At 38.2% G+C, this 17,364-nt stretch overlaps 1 protein-coding gene across 2 annotated transcripts in view; it reads left to right on the top strand.

The window, feature by feature from the left end:
• LOC105223990 (peroxisome biogenesis factor 1) overlaps positions 1-17,364 on the top strand; it is a 36,093-nt gene that overhangs the window by 924 nt on the left and 17,805 nt on the right. The window contains exons 3-9 of one of the 2 annotated variants that reach the window (XM_011201930.4): positions 326-429; positions 4,614-4,728; positions 4,792-5,835; positions 5,892-6,007; positions 6,069-6,525; positions 6,599-6,795; positions 6,862-7,061. In XM_011201930.4, coding sequence (XP_011200232.2) covers positions 326-429; positions 4,614-4,728; positions 4,792-5,835; positions 5,892-6,007; positions 6,069-6,525; positions 6,599-6,795; positions 6,862-7,061 — 2,233 coding nt within the window. The remainder of the gene's footprint in view (positions 1-325; positions 430-4,613; positions 4,729-4,791; positions 5,836-5,891; positions 6,008-6,068; positions 6,526-6,598; positions 6,796-6,861; positions 7,062-17,364) is intronic. The other variant, XM_011201931.4, reaches the window with a different exon arrangement.

Below are 17,364 nucleotides of genomic sequence, written 5' to 3'. Positions count from 1 at the left end.
TCTCTGGTTAAACATTAATTCCGCAACCAATACATACCCATACCATTTAAAACAACATTTTAATAACAATAACATCGTATTTCAAAAGAAGACAAATAAGACATTTTTCTACAAACTATAACTTTTAAAATATTAATAGTAATTAATTCTAAAATGTATGACCAACTAATTTATGTACTTCTAATTTACTTTTATATGATTAATTTAAAAAAATAACGAAAAAAGTGATATGAATTATTTTTAGATCTTAAGCCCACAAAAATTGTGTGTGATTCTATAAATATTTCAATATTTATTAATAATTTTGATCATTCACATTCACTAGGTTTGAGTGAAAATGATCTAGTGAAGTGTTCACTCATAGCTGACGTTTTGACTTTGAGAAGTGTTTTTGTTACACCGGTGTCGGCCAAGGACTGGGAAATAATTGTGAGTGAAAGTCATTTATAATATAAACATTAAAAAGACAACATACAATAATTGACTGAAAGTAGACCACAACGTAATAGGCTATTTCAAAAATTATGAATGAAAATAAACATTTTTGTTTACAGCATTTTAAAGAGTGGGCAATGTATTTACATATTTAGTCGGCACAATGCCTCGAAATTACTTGAGTAATGTTTTCTGCCGCTCCAACAACAACATATTTATTTGTTGTTATAAAAGTACAGTTGAAATTACCTAACTCGAGACACCATAATCCACAACTTCAAGTTATGGAAAGATATTTGTGTCAAATTTTACTTCTATTACAATGCAAGAGTTCGAGCTATGGAGAACTACGAGATATGAAAGTTCAACTGTTTTTTAAATGTGGCGAGTTGTTATCTTTATGTTACAGCATGCGCATGAGCATGATTGTTTTGAAATAAATGACATGTCTACTAATGGGCACAATGGACCTAAGGTCGGGGTCCAGTCCACGTCTATCTATAGATACAAGTTTATTTTTAGTAATTTTTGTTATATTTATACCTTGAACAGGGTATATTAAGTTTGCCACGAAGTTTATAACACTCAGAAAGGAGACCTAAAAAATATACACACTTGATCTCCTTTTTGCACGAATAATTTTTCACGCTGTTTTTTGTACACCCCCTAGTTACATTTTTAAAACGGGTTTACTTTTTTGCACGTGTTTTTTATTTAACTGTATTTTTTGCAATAAAATCAAAATTCCCTACGTAAACACAGTTTAATTTTAGAACGCGTTTATGCGTTCCATGTCCTTAACTTAATATTTCAACGCCAATTAAACGAATAACATCGTTTGAATCGTAGGTGAATGTTAATACTGTCATCATTAGAGCAACACCTAGCGGCAGGGTTGCTCCGTATCCTTCTGATCGGTTGAGTGGAGTGTGTCATCTGTTGCCCCTTGCTCGGAGAGTCTTCTCCGGAACAACCAACAAAGGCGTCGCCAAACCATACCCTAGTGCGACAACTGACCCTGCGGGTCATGCAGATGCAAAAACTACCATTTGTACACAACTTCCGGGATCACTACAAACTTAACGCGACATACTCGATTTTTACAACTGAACTGCAAGATCGAATAGATTGTTGAATTTATGAGCCTCGAAGTTATATCGATAGCTGCAGTCTAAGAAACCAAGCTAAACAGCCGCTCAGAGCTCCTGAGCGTAAAGATCTCGATAGAGATAGTGGTGGTGGCTTAGCCTTTATTTAGCACCGTACCGTGCAGTATCATCTTATCGACAGCGAGATCGACCGCAGGGATACTACCCTAGAATGTCAGGGTATACTTGTTGCCCTATAGGATATCACCCGAATATATGTATGTGCGCTACTTCGTGCAGAAAATCGTGTGGTACTTGGCGACCACGGTCTTTGGCACTCTTGACAGTCAAATTTTCGTGGAGGGATGGCGACCTATGCTAACTCTCGTATCAGACGGCCTGCCTATAATAATCTCGATCGAAAAACCCCTCGAATTTATTTCTGTGGACAACTGTCCCTATGTTAACTTTTTACAAAGCTAACTTAACTGGGTCGGCTTCACAGAACGTCAATTCCGCCAGATGATCGCTGCTGCTAATGCTCGCTTCATTCCAGCTGGTGGAATTCATGAACTACGACCCAATTTCCGAGCTGAAGCAGCAGTCTCAGCAAGCGAACACGACTCGACGCCAGGTCGATCCTTGTGGTCCCCGCATTAGGGATCTCTGAGATTTGACAACTGGTAAATCAACGTAAGCGGAAGAAATGGGTAAAGTTGACATCAGTACAATCTCTCCGCCGGAGTGAGCAAACTTTGGAATACTGGCAAATCCTTCCCAATCCGAAGAGTCATGAAGATTATCGTTTCGAAATCCAGTTCGACGGTTCAGTAGGACGCAGATGTGGAAGATATAAACCTGCCAGAATACCGCACTCTGAACAATCACGGGATGTCTCCCATCGGCCACATATACATATAGTGAGACCCGCATGATACTTGTAAAGGAGCATAACACCCTCTTCTCTAAGCAATTCCTGCTTGGGTGTTTTATAGAAACCGTCCTCGCGAAAAAGAGTTCAGCTTCGTTCTGGGTTAAAGTCCTACCTATCCAGAATATACCCCAAAATACTCAACTTATGCCACACAAACCCAACTCAATTAACCCCTTTCTCCCTTTGGTCCGAATCCGTCGAAACTGCTCATTTTATCCTGGACTTCTCGTTAAGTGACTTCGATGACAGCTAACTTCTTACTTTCTCCCAAACGGGGTCTAGGTAATCATTGCAACAACAACATTGGAACCTAAATGTGCTCTGCCCAATCCACAAAAAAGGGGCCCTTACAATTTGTACCAATTACAGTGTGATCCTTAATATCGCAGATAAGGTTTTAACGAGCGTAGTGCGTGAAAGATTGAATTGCCCACTATCAACAAACTAATTGGCCCTTTTCAGTTTGGCTTTAGATCTGGAAATTTTACTATCGACCAGATTTTCGCCAAATCTTGGAAAATACCCGTGGAAGGAAAATCGACACACACCACCTGCTGAAAAGGAACTGTATGAACTTGGTACTCCCGCAAAGTTAATACGACTGTGTAAGCTGACGTTAACCAACACCAAAAGCTCCGTCAGGATCGGGAAGGACCTCTCCGAGCAGTTCAGTTCAGACAAAGGGACTCTATATCGGTGCAGAGCTAAATAGCGAAGGTAGAATGTACACTCTTACAGCTGTAGGCAGATGATATTGATATCAGTGGTCGTTAGTTCTGCTGCATACTGGATAAGAAAGCGAAGCGTAAGGATCTAGTTGTGAACGAGGACAAGACGAAATAACTCCTGTTATCAAACAAACAGTCATCGCATTCGCAATTAGCTCACAGGTCACTGTTGATAGTCATAACTTTGAAGCCGTAGATGATTTCGTCTATCTTAGAACCAGCATCATCACTCTTGCCAATAGGTGCTCCCCGACGACTTACTACTATCCCGATACAGCACCCGAATATTATTATTTGAATCATGTTTTGTGTTTTAATTGTGTAAATTCTCAAAAATGAGGTTTATTTTACACGTTTTCTTTTTTTTGAGCGGATTTTTTGATAAAGTGATCCTAAAGTCAGTTTTATATGAAAATCTTTTTTTGCAGAATTTGTAATTTACTCTCCCAGTTAACCGTGCAAAACGGAGATCAAGTGTAAATATAAATGATTAGCATAAGCTAAGTTGATTTATCCATGTCCGTCGGTCTGTTCGCCTGTTCGCCTGCCCATATGTCTGTATATTAGCGAACTAGTCCCTCAGTTTCGGAGATATCGATCTGAAATTTTGCATTCGCCTTTTTCTCTCTAAGAAGCTGCTCATTTGTCGGAACGCCCAATATCGATTTACTATAGCATATAGCTGCTAAACAAACGGAACGATCAAAATGAAAAACGATCTCCGAAGAATTTTTAGAATATAGCATATAGCTACCATTCAAATTGAACGGTTAGAATCAAGTCAAGTTATTTTTATTACGTTTTCATTATGACTGAATTTAACCCGGAATTCTGTATGAAGTATTACGAGTTTGAAATAAAATAAAATATTTTCAATGCTTAATATATATTTATATCCTTCCGTTTATTATACTATATAGACTATGGTAGATAATTTTTGAAAACTAAAAAAAATCATAGTGGGATGAAATCCAGCAGAAACGAAAGATAAAATAACAAAAGATAAGGCTGAACTTAAGTCAGGAACAGAAAATTTTGGGGCGACTTCTTCACTTAACCCAAAAAGTTAAGAGAAAAGCTCAAAAAATTAAAATTTTTTTATTTATATTCATTAAAAATTGTATCCCTTCCCTCACACAATTTGGTGAAAACATACCTTACTATATTCTTTTTTAAATTTAATGACAATTTTACTACAACATTGTCATATAACTTTTTTCTTAAGGAGTCGTAGTTTTGCTGGACGCACCACCCTCCTCTTCCTTTTCCCGACCACAGATTATCGTAAATTAGTTTTCCTTTAATGTTTGTCATTTTATCTTTCGTTTCCGATAGGTTTCAATCTTTTATGAGTTTCCTTCTTTTTTTATCATTTTCAAAGGCTTTTGCACTAGTCTAATGTGGCTTTCTGCATTTTTTATTCACTAGGAATTAAGCGGTGAAAAGATTTCGAATAGTGTTTTGGAACAAATTCGCATTGTAAATTCTACACAAATTCTTATAATATGGATAAACAAATCAATGCAAGTGGCCTTAACAGTAGGTAAGTAAAAGGAAAAAAATAATACTGAGTATCTCGAAATAACGTTTTTGGAAATATTTACAGATCGTGTACGACCAATTGTTTCGTATGGCCGGATTGACCACAACACAGAGTTGGTGATAGCACCGAATCTGTATAAGGATATTACGAATGGTAGCAGTAATGGTGTTTCGTCGGAAACCAACGATTCAAACATAAATGAACTAGGTCAATTGAGTCGAAGCCGCACCAGCGCTCGGATTCGCAACTTGCCTGAAGAAAGCTGCGATCCCCATTTGGTACGTTCGACAACAACTACTAATATTAAAAAGTTATCTCGCTCAGAGTCAATAGCGAAATCGAGTCGCAATGATAAAATTATTCGTTTGAAAAAGGATTTGCGTCGGGAAAGTAGACATTCTTTTGAATTTCGCGCTATTAGTGGTGAATGGAAAGAAAATTCACAAATTTCTGACGTATATCTGAGTAAAAGTAATTGGCCTGAATTTTTGGAATTGAACAACGTGTACTCTATGAAAACACCAAGTGAGCAGGAATATTATGTAAAAGTATGTGTGTCGGCCGACGATGAACAACAGTACACCGCCCACACTAGTATTCAGGTTAATTTGAATCTTATGAAGAAATTGAATTTAAAAGAAATGGAGAAAGTAGTACTTAAGCAAAAGGCGGCTGTTGTAAATTTTGTAGAGAAAATAGAACTGTTCGCACAAAAGAAAACACATTATAAAATTATTGAAAACGCCTTTAAACGTTATGTAATTGAGAGAACCAATAAATCACCAATGCTCTTAAATCAGGATGAAGTTGTACGCTTAGAGGATAATCTAATTGTGACCATCGGCATTTTGCCTGAACATTTTCGTTATTGTGTTATAGATTCGCAATTTTTGAAAGAGTCGAAAATTTATGCAGCCGATTTGATTCGCAAAGTTGACGAGATGCTTGAAGTACAATCCCAAGGGAACTCCCCGTTAAGTGTTCAAGATTTGATAAAACTGCCAGCATTTGATGAAATCGTTGTTAATTTGGTTGATGAATTAAAAATGAACTTGTGCTTGGATTCAAAGAATGCAATACTGAGACAAGGGAATATTCTTATCGCAGGTAAATTGGCAAAAAACTCATTTAGATAAATTTAGCTTAATATTCTTATTCCACAGGTGCATCTGGTACGGGAAAAACTGTAGTGGTGGAGAGAATATTAGATGAGTTGGTGAAGAAGCCTTATTATTGCTTTTTCGATATATTTTACTGTTCGAGAAGTAAAGGGAGAAAGGTTTGACTTTTTAAATAGGAAATTTTTTCATGTGTTGTTAGTAAAATTTTCGCACTTACAGGCTGAATCCATACAAAAAGATCTGCGTAGTATATTTACAACTTGCTTGCAAAATGCACCTTCCATTGTCGTGCTGGAAAACCTCGATGTACTAGCTCATTTTGCAGGCGATCAAACAACACAGGATGGCGAATATTATAACCGAATCGCCGATACTGTACACCAATTGATTGTGCAATATACTAGTAACAATCCCATTTCAGTAATCGCGACAGTAAGTGAGCTTCAAGGTTTAAATAAACGTTTATACTCGCCACGAGGACGCCATCTTTTTCAAAATGTAACTAAATTACCTAGTCTGGAACGTGAGGGACGAGAATTGATACTTCAAGAGCTTTGCAGTCATATCGAAACGGAGAAATTAGATTTGTGCAAATTTGCAAACCTAACTGAAGGCTACAATAAAGGAGATCTAGTACAATTGGTTGAGCGTGCTATATTTTACGCATATAGAATAAGTTAATTCATTGTTATAATATATTTTTTTTAACTTTATACACTTTAACTTCTTTCATATATGTTTGTGAACAGGTAAAACGCATCCGATTCTCACAAATGAACTCTTAATCGATTCACTGGCGAATACGAATTCTTATTGCCTTCAAGGTATTGAGAACCATCAAAAGGTTAATGACGATGACAATCTCGAGGAATTGGCGGTTGAAGAAGTGCCGGGCTTAGAGCCAGTTGTTTCCGTATTAGAGGAAGTGTTGATGTGGCCATCTCGAGTAAGTTGAAGTCCTTTTGTATCTCTACAATCAATAAATTTGCATAATCACTATTTTTATTTGTAGTTCCCAAGCATTTTCCAAAATTCTCCGCTCCGCAATCAGGCTGGCGTTTTACTGTATGGTCCGCCTGGGACTGGGAAAACATTTCTTGTATCTAAAATTGCACGTTCATGGAATTTACGCACAATATCCGTTAAAGGCCCCGAACTGTTGGCTAAATATATTGGACAAAGTGAAGAGAACGTACGCAATCTATTTAATCGGTAATTTTTTTAATTCATTCTTTTTAAATCATTTATTTGATATTTTTATATGTATATGCAAATATTTTTTTGTTTTGAAAGAATGGTTTTAATCATTCCTGGCGAGGATTTTTGCAGGTAATTTCAGATATTTTCTCTTTTAGCGTATTAGCTGATTCTCGTTAGTTAATTTGTTTTCAATGGGAGATTTTTACGCTTTCTCTGTCCCTATGTCCCTATGTATGCTTAAATCTTTAAAATTACGTAACGGATTTTTGCGTTTTTTTAATAGTGATTGAATTGGTGGTTTATATGTATAATAAAAACCATTAAATAGTGGAGAAATACTATTAAATTTGAGATTTTTAACCCTCGTCGAGACCAACGGGTCTGGCCAGGCATATTTTGTTTTTAAATGTTATTTAAATATATTTAGAGTGTAGCAAACGACTTGCGCTTCCAGGTAGCTTCCTAGAATTTTACTGTCTATAGAATTGAGAAAAAAAATTCAAGGATATCGTATCGAAAAGGACGAAAAAAGATATTATAATATTACACCTTAGTCGAGACCAATGGTGCTTGGCTAGACCCCATATATTTTGTATGAAAATATATGAACTTTGGTATGTTTCTATCACTTCGCACGGTTGATTTATCTGTTTTACTAATTTGTGTGTGTCGTCACTGGAGCAACGCCTTGCAGCAGGGTTGCTCCGTATCCTCCTGACTCGTGCTGGCAATCAGAGTGGCCAATTGAGGACCTCTACGGTCAGGAGCTCAACCAGGCAACCCCCCCCACCTTCATCCCGCTCCAATCCTCGTGCGAGAACCAATCAGCAACTCTTGGTTCCATGTGTCAGACCGTCATACGTCGGAATGTCTCATCAGTTCAGTGCAATTCCCGACTTCCCGACGTGTTCCGGCCTGCGCACCACACGTGAGTGGAGTGTATCCTACGTTGCCCCATGCTGCAGGAGTCTGCCCCGCAACTCACAACAGTGGCGTCGCCATCCAACACCCCAGTGCGACAACCGCCCCTGCGGGTTCTGCAGCTGCAACAAACACCACCAACACGTCACTCCCTCACCCCCAGGATCACCCACGGACACCCGCGACAAACCAGACTTCTCCAATTCAACTGCAACGGACTCCAGAGTAAGATCGAGGAGATAGTTGCACTCATGAATCGGGAACGTGTATCGATAGCTGCGGTCCAAGAAACCAAGTTAAACAGCCGCTCAGATCTTCTGAGTTGTGCAGGTTTTAACGTTATACGTAAAGATCGCGAGCGAGATAGTGGTGGTGGCCTAGCTTTCATATTGCACAACACCGTGCAATATCATCTAATCGAAGAAGACATCGACCCCAGGGATACTACTCTAGAATGTCAAGGCATAGCTATCCGGTCAGGCGATGTCGAGCTCGAAATATTTCATATATACATCCCCCCAGTTGCATGTTGCCCTACAGGATATCACCCGAACATAGGTGCGCTACTTCGTGGTGAAAACCATATGGTACTAGGCGACTTTAACGCGCACCACGACCTTTGGCATTCTTGCCTGTCAAACGATCGTAGGGGGATGGAGCTGGCGGAACAGATTGACGACTCGACATTCTGCACAATGAATGACGAAGCCCCCACCAGAGTTATGGGCACCTGTAATAGCTCGCCCGATATTACCATTACTAGTGGTGGTCTGATAAATAGCATAACCTGGCGACCTATGCTAACTCTCGCATCAGACCATCTGCCCATAATTATCTCGATCGAGAAGCCTCCTGATTTCGTTTCTGTGGACAACCGTACCTTCATTAACTTTAAAAAAGCTAATTGGGCCGGCTTCACAGAATTTACCGAGAGCACCTTCAACGCTCTACCCATTCCTACGGACGTATGCGTTAGCGAACGTCAATTCCGCAAGGTGATCGCAGCAGCTACCGCTCGCTTCATCCCGGCTGGAAGAATAGCGGAAATCCGCCCCAATTTCCCAGTCGAAGCAGCTGTTCTAGCTAACGAGCGCGACACCTTACGCCATGCCGATCCCGGGGAGCCCCGAATAAGGGATCTCAATTTGGAGATTCGGCGTATGGTAAACCAACATAAGCGGACGAAATGGATAGAGCACCTGAAGTCCTGCAACCTCTCCACCGGTGTGAGTAAGCTTTGGGCTACTGTCAAAGCTTTGTCTAATCCGAAGAGACATGACGACCGAGTTGAAGTTCAATTCAATGGTCATGCCACTTCGGACCCGAAGAAGTGCGCGAGCTTTTTTAGCCGACAGTTTACACTGCACCCTACGGTAGACAAGGCCAAGAGATGTGTTAACCGACGGCTGCGCAAAACGCCAAACAACTGCGCGCCACTTACTTTCACCGATGAGGAGGTTCAGGGTGTCATCAGCAAGGCAAAATCTTCCAGATCCATCGGCCCTGACGGAATCAACATGCTAATGTTAAAGCATCTAGGCTCGACGGGAGTAAAATACCTCACCAAGGTCCTCAACCTGTCGCTCACCACTCTTCAAATACCCGATGTGTGGGAAGTCGGAAGAGTGGTCCCACTACTGAAACCTGGGAAACCCGCCAACAAAGGGGAATCTTATCGTCCGATAACTCTCCTCTCCCCAGTAGTGAAGACACTTGAGGCCTTGTTACTCCCGACCTTCACTCACCACCTGAGCCTAGCCAGCCACCAGCATGGATTCCGCAAAGTGCACAGCACCACCACAGCACTTAGCGTCATAAACGCCCGGATAGTTCGTGGCCTCAACCAAACCACCCTGCGAAGGAACGATCGTCGTAGCGTTGGACCTGTCAAAAGCTTTTGACACGGTCAATCACACAACGCTACTGCAGGACATCGAAAAAACTACTCTCCCTCCAGGGCTAAAGAGGTGGACCATGAACTACTTGAACGGTCGTCAGTCATCCGTACTATTTCGAGGTGAAACATCCAAACTAAGAAGAATTAAACAAGGGGTTCCGCAGGGTGGTGTCCTCTCCCCGCTACTGTTTAATTTCAATATCACGAAACTTCCCCAACCACCAGATGGGGGTTCCATAACCTCGTACGCAGATGACTGCACGATATTGACGTCGGGCAATGGAATCGATGGCATGTGTTCGAAAGTAAACAGCTACCTCTCCGACCTTTCTCGCTTCCTCACCGCACGAAACCTCCAACTTTCACCCACCAAATCCACAGCGACCCTATTCACAAACTGGACGAAGGAGTACAGACTTGAACTTAATAACCCTAAGATTTTAGGCGTAACCCTTGATAGTCTGTGCTCCTTCCCTCCCCATACGACCGCGATTATCGCCAAGGTACAGAGCCGCAACAAAATCCTCAAGTCGCTAGCCGGCAGCACATGGGGAAAAGACAAAGAAACGTTGCTGGCAACATACAAGGCAATCGGCCGGCCGGTCCTCAACTATGCAGCACCAATATGGTCGCCTGGATGCAGTGGTACGCAGATGAGGAAGCTCCAGACCTGTCAAAATACAGCACTCCGGACCACGACGGGATGCCTCTTGATGTCTCCCATTGAACACCTCTACAGTGAGACGCGTATGCTACCGGTAAAGGAGCATAACCTACTCCTCTCCAGACAGTTCCTGCGGGGTTGTTTCCGCAGCCATCTGCTTGGAGCAGAACCGCCTCCCAGGAGCATCAAGAGGTAATTCCTCGACTATGTCGATGACATTGAACAGTACGCCGACCAAACTTCGGACGCAACAAACTTTCGACGGGCACTGACCGCCATTCACAGTGGAGCCATCAACACCTTCACCGACTCCCTTCCCGTGAATGGCGTTCTTGGAGTCAAACCACCACCTATTGCAGACGAAGAGCTCCAGTTGCCGCGAGAAACGCGAGTGACCCTAGCGTAACTCCGTTCTGGATACTGTAGCAGGTTAAACTCCTACTTATCCAGAATCGACCCCGACATACCCAATGTATGTCCTGCATGCAACGAGTCCCCGCATGACACTGGCCACCTCTTTGCATGCCCCACAAACCCTACCCATCTAACTCCTTCCTCCCTTTGGTCCGACCCCGTCGAAACAGCACGTTTCCTGGGCCTACCGTTAGATGGCCTCGACGACAACACAAACAACCGTTACCATCCTAACGGGGATTAGCTAACCGTTAACAACAACAATAACTAAGTGTATCAGACCGTTGGCCTCGACCGGGGTGAATGTGATGTCGTAAATAATTACATTTTTCCTGCAGGCTGAACCCTACGAGATTTATCAAAATAATGTACTAAGTATTGTACTTGTAAACATTGCAACGTTCTACAGAAAACTCCGCCATGGTATATGTTTATCTCTTATGGATATTCCACAATAACATTATTTTGTCATTTACTTTTTACTTATTTTCGAAGTGATTTTAACTAATACAGCATTGGTTTTTATCCAATTAAATACAGTAAATACATTGACAATATAGATCTATGTGGTCCTTTACAGCATATGATTAAAATGAATATTTTCGAAGATATTACAGATTTAAAAAATGTGTGCCTATAAATAGCACTCGACAGACTCCTGACAGTAGCAGAGGTACGTAAGCTGATATCGTGGGCGAAGGGGGCCGTCGCCCCGGGCGCAACGTCTTGGGGGCGGCAAAACGATCTTCGCTGTTTTTTAATATTCAGAAAAATACTTCAACAAATTTTTTTACAAAATTTATTATAAAAGATAAAGAGTTGTACACTCACAATGTAATAATCTGAATAACAATGAAAAATATTAATTTTTACTCGAATACTCTTCAGTCTTTGAATTTGTCTTATATCTTTTGGCTTATATCTTTCTTAAAAATAGTGATAGAATTTAAATATGCACTTTTCCACCTTTGATCGCTGCAAAATCACATATCATATCATTGTAATTTAAAGTTTAAGCAGTTTTACATTCTAATGAGAAAATATGAATGTAACAAATACATTTATTTCTCCAAATTTTTAAAAATGGCAAAAATTCCTGAAAATTGTTTTAAAAGTGTACAAGATATAGGGCGAAAATGGGGGTTTTCTATGGCTTTTAATAAGATGTCTTGTAAATTTACTATCAATTTCCTCAAAAACAGTATTGTGAGAATTTTGGAACTCCAGAATTTGCGTGGCTTCTAGTTTCTAAATTTTATACACTTAATATCGAAGATATTTTGTAAAAATTCACTATTGTTCGAACCACCTCATGAAACTTGTAGGTAGATAAAGGGGGCCCGCAGAACATCCTTGACCCCGGGCGCCCGAAGTTGTAGCTACGCCACTGTCTTTCGTTCTAACTATAAAGAAGTCCCAACGCCAAACTTTCGAATTATGCTTTTTGGTAGATTTTTTGTAAACTAACACAAGTTGCTTCACCCAAAATTCTGTATTTCATTAACCGTTAGTTCATCAGTTGCCAAATTTTTGTACGTATCTTTTAAAGGTAGGGGCTGACTAAAGATCATATAGATGGTATTAGTAGTACCATCTATGTATCAGCCACAGCACAGTAAAGCGTGGACGGGTCCTTTAGTACATATGTATATAAAAAGTAATGCCGCTTTTCGTTGTAATTTTATCACTAAAGAACGGGCTCACCTATCCAAACCAGATCTTCGAGTTACGTTCTGACTATTTAATAGATGATTTATGTAAAGTTTGCACAAAATCGGTAAAAACCACACTATATAAATCTGTTGATCCTCTACTTTTGAAATTGCACGTTGATCACGAATACGTCGAGCTATTTTGGCTGAAATGATGTGCGCTGCTTTTAATTACAACGCTGAGATTGATAATAGTATGTACGCATATATTGAACTGATGACCGCAATTTGTGCATATTGTGATCCGGCTAACTTTCAAGGTGATACAACTGGGATGTGTTGTGGTAATAGCAAAATGAGGTTGCCAGCATTAAAAACTCCAACGGAATAATTGTATTCGTTAATTCTTGTTTCTGTTGGCAGTGAAAAAGTTGCCAATTTTTTTAATACCGAGTATTCCTGTGATTCCAACTGATATGCCATTTCAATTCTTTTTAAAATAGCTAGCAATTAATAAAATATTTTTTTGTTTGAATAATTGGATTTGATGTTAAAATGAAATTTTATTATTATTTCACTTTTAAATGTGTATTATATTTAAAAAATTATTTATAATCAATTAGTGAATATGTCTTGTTATTACGTAATGTTTAAGGAAATATTATACCAAAACATGATATATTGCTTTTAATTAATCTTTAAAAATTTAATGAGATATAGACATTTATGCGATAGGTAATTATCAGATGCACTATATATAAGAAATAACTTTCTTTAATAATGAGGTACTAAAACTGAATTTGGCCACAAAAACATATATAACATAAGGAAAGGCTAAATTTGGCTGTAAGCGAACATTTAGTATTCTCGCAGTTTACAAGGCTCTAAACGCAGGAAATGCTTTCTGGTGTTGGCAAAAACGTTAACTTTCGTAAAAATATTTCGTTAAATAAAAAATTGTTCAATCAAGGGCATGATTTTGATCGTTCAGTTTGTATGGCAGCTATTTGCTGGAGTGGTCCGATATCGGCGGTTCCGGTAAATGAGCACCTTCGTGGGAATAGAAGAACATGTGAAGATTTTTAACTCTTGCAACTTGCAGGGTTTCCCTGCACCGTAAGATGTAAAACGTCAACCAGAGGATCGGAATTTTAACGATATATGTATGTATATATAAGTGCATGTACCTACATAACACATACACTGACCGACCAATTCTGCATAAGATTTGTTATATATATTGTATATATGTATATGAGATTTTTTGAAGTTCCCGTTAACTTTATATCATATATAGTACATATATAACAGGTGGCGCAAAAATTACCTTCCTATGGTTTTTGGAAAATGAAAAACTTTGATTCTGCTTGTGGATTATTTTTATTTGGTATTTTAAATTTTTTTATATCAAGTCCGCCACAGTTGATGAGCCCTTTTTATGACATTTTCCATCACTTACGACGCTAGGTCCTCACATTCTTGACGGATATTGTCTTTAAGAGCTGCAAGAGTCTGAGGCTTGTTGACATAAACCCGCGACTTCAAAAAGCCCCACAAAAAGAAGTCTGGAGCGGTCAAATCAGGCGATCTTGCTGGCCAGTGCAAATCGCCAAAACGGGAGATTAGGCGCCCGGGAAATGCATCCTTCAGCATATCGGTTGTGGCACGCAGTGTAGCGTACCATTGTTTATTTACGTGTATTTCGCATGTGTTTACTACACAAATGTCAAAACAGAACTGACATTAGAGGTCAATTGCAAAATTTATAGCATCTTCTGAGTATCTTCTGACTTTTGCACCACCCTGTATATACATTAAGTATATGAGGGCAATGGGAAGCTTTAAACCGAGTTGACTTATATTTCATCAGGATATATTATCACTTATCAACAGGAAAAGACGTTCTCTTAGTTTCCTTGTTATATCTGACAGATTGACTACTATTTTCGGTAATAAGTCAGCCATAAGCACTCGAGTTCACATATTCAATAACAATAACTTAACAAGTTATGGTCCGATTTTCACAGTTTTTAGACGTGAGATGGCATATCTTAAAAACAGTTTTTTTTAGGGGCATGCGAATATTCGAAATTTCGAATTATTCGACGCGAATCGAACCGAATTATTCGATCCGAGATTCGATCCGTATATTCGCATTATTCGAATAGTTCGTATAGTTGTTGTTGTTAATAAATGTCTAAATCAATTTGAATTAAATAATAGTTTTATTTTCCTTAATTTTGTTCTATTACTGCAATAGAATAATCTATTTAAGATTTTACTTCTTCGAATATTTCGAATTGCTCGAATTATTCGCATTATTCGAATAGTTCGAGCTATTCGATATTTGACTCAAAGGATTCAATTCGACTCGAATCGAACTGGATTCGCATACCCCTAATTTTTTTGCAAAGTTTTAACCCGATATACGTATAGGTTTTTGAACAAACAATTATTGCGATTTTTACATTTCTTATGAATATACATATATTTGTCTCCTTTAAAGTAAGCTAAGTAAGTAACTTTGCAACAGTTTTTTCCAATACTCAAAGCACTGAAAAAGTATATTTTTGTAGTATTGTTTAGCATCTCCTTCCGTGTTGGGAACAAAAAAAGTCACAGGAGGCCAACTCTGGGAATCTGTTTTTGAGCAAATATTCGCGCACAACCAAATATGCGTGAGTAGAGGCGTTATCATGGCGACAAAGCCAATTTTTGTTCTTCCACAAACCGCGAATTTGTTTCGAATTGATTCACGCAAATTGCGCGTAACTTGCAGGCCATATTCTTTATTGACCGCATGACCATTAGCTACGATTGTACGACGACTGGCCATTACTTCCTTCGTTAATGCTTTATTCTTGAAGGATCAAAAATTGTTGATTTCAGTTTCCGGAAAAAAAATAAAAAATAAAAACTATAAGATTTCTGAGTTAAATGTTTCCTAATTAAAAGTTATTGCAAATAATAACTCGAAACCAATATAAAAGTATAATATAACAAGTAGGAAGTAAAGGAAGGGATAAGTTCGATGTAACCGAATCTTTTTTGTGCAATTTGCAAATATCAAAGGCGGGGAAATACTTTAAGGTGTCGCGAAAGTTTACGTATATATTAAACACGTAAGAAAATGTTAAGTTCGGTGTAACTGAACATTTTATACCCTCGAAGTTTGAAAAAAACAAGGCAAGGCAAGAAAATTCTATCAGGTGTTGAAAACTTTTTGTTCAAAAATTTTGCAAAACAATTCAACGAGGATAACAAGAAGAAATTGATTAGAATACAATCAAATTTTCGGGTCGGCTTTAGTATACCGTCGGACAGAGGAGATTCTCCAGATCACGAATATATATGGTTATTAGGGTGTCCGTTATTTCCCAAATTTATTTTTGAGTCTGCAGTGCTCTCAAAATTTTTAGTAAATGCCTTAAACAAAATTATGAAACCCATATGAGGTCTTAATATTGATAATACTTTTTACTACATTTTACAGACTGACCGATATTTTCGGTAAAGAATCAGCCTTAGGCGCTATGGTTACATCTGAGGGCTTGATAAGATATGATGTTATTTCGACTATTTTTGGACATTAGATGACATAGCTTGAGTGTACTATTTGCGCAAAGTCACTGGAGGTGCCGAAACTGTCGAGAAAATTTATTATTATAAATCTAGTGCTTTGTGAGATATATACATTAAACCTAAAAAAGTGGTGCCATTAAAAACAGTCAATCCCCTGCAATTTTCAATTTTGTATTGTACTTTGAAGCTTAGTTATGAAACTACATATATAGGCCTTCATTTAAGGTCATTTTATGGGCGTGACAAGGGTCTGTTACGTTCATTTGTAATTGTGTCAAGGAACACGTGTACAAAGTGCCATCAAGATATCTCATTTCTTACTCTGTCATTTGCACACGTATATGTATGTACACCCAGTAAAACAAAAAAGTCACACTCAAAATATTTTGTAATTTTGATGTTTAAAGTGAAAAATATTCACTGAAAGTTCTAATAACCCCATAAATTTATTTTTAAAGTTTTTTGTAGTTTATTATAGTAATAATAATAGAATTTAATATTATATATGCCTGATGATTTTGCATGCAGTATTGAATTTAGTCCCTTCAAAAATAGTCGATTTTTTTACAAACTTCAAGTAACGACATTAATGTTTGCTATAAACTATTTTTGTATTATAATTTTTTGTAGTAATACTTCATTTTAAATTAATTAATGCAACATATTAAATTTTGGAATAAAAAAATTATTTTGCCCATATCTTTTTATTAATTTGTTGTGTCAGCTTTAGCGTTTATGACATTTTTATCTCTTTTTTGTGATGGATTTGTACTAGGCGCTTGAATATTCGGCGATTACTGCTTTGAATCATACTTCTTCTATTGTTTGCCTCAATTCACCCATTGTTTTTGATTTAATTTTGCACATTTTAGCGTTTAGGATCCTTACATTCTCTATTGGATTGAGATCTGGACGCTTAATGGCTAATCCAATGAAGTAACACCCAATAATTTTTCAATCTTAAATGTCAAAATTAACGATTTAAATTTAAAAAAAATACGGGAGTGAAAAATCTTCATTGAAAATAAGTTGGGTTTTTGTCTGTTCGCTAAAGTTGACTAAACCGTTGCATGTAATGAAAAATGTCCTGAAGAACTTTCAATGTTTGTAAAAATAAAAATCAGAAAATGTTAATTTTTAATCGACTTACGACGAAAGTGACTTTTCCTAAAAAAAAAATTTCTA

This window comes from Bactrocera dorsalis, chromosome 5 (genome assembly GCF_023373825.1).
Source record: "Bactrocera dorsalis isolate Fly_Bdor chromosome 5, ASM2337382v1, whole genome shotgun sequence".
Lineage (NCBI taxonomy): Eukaryota > Metazoa > Arthropoda > Insecta > Diptera > Tephritidae > Bactrocera > Bactrocera dorsalis.
The sequence above is the reverse complement of the archived record's forward strand: the minus strand, read 5'-3'. Positions and strand labels throughout refer to the sequence as shown.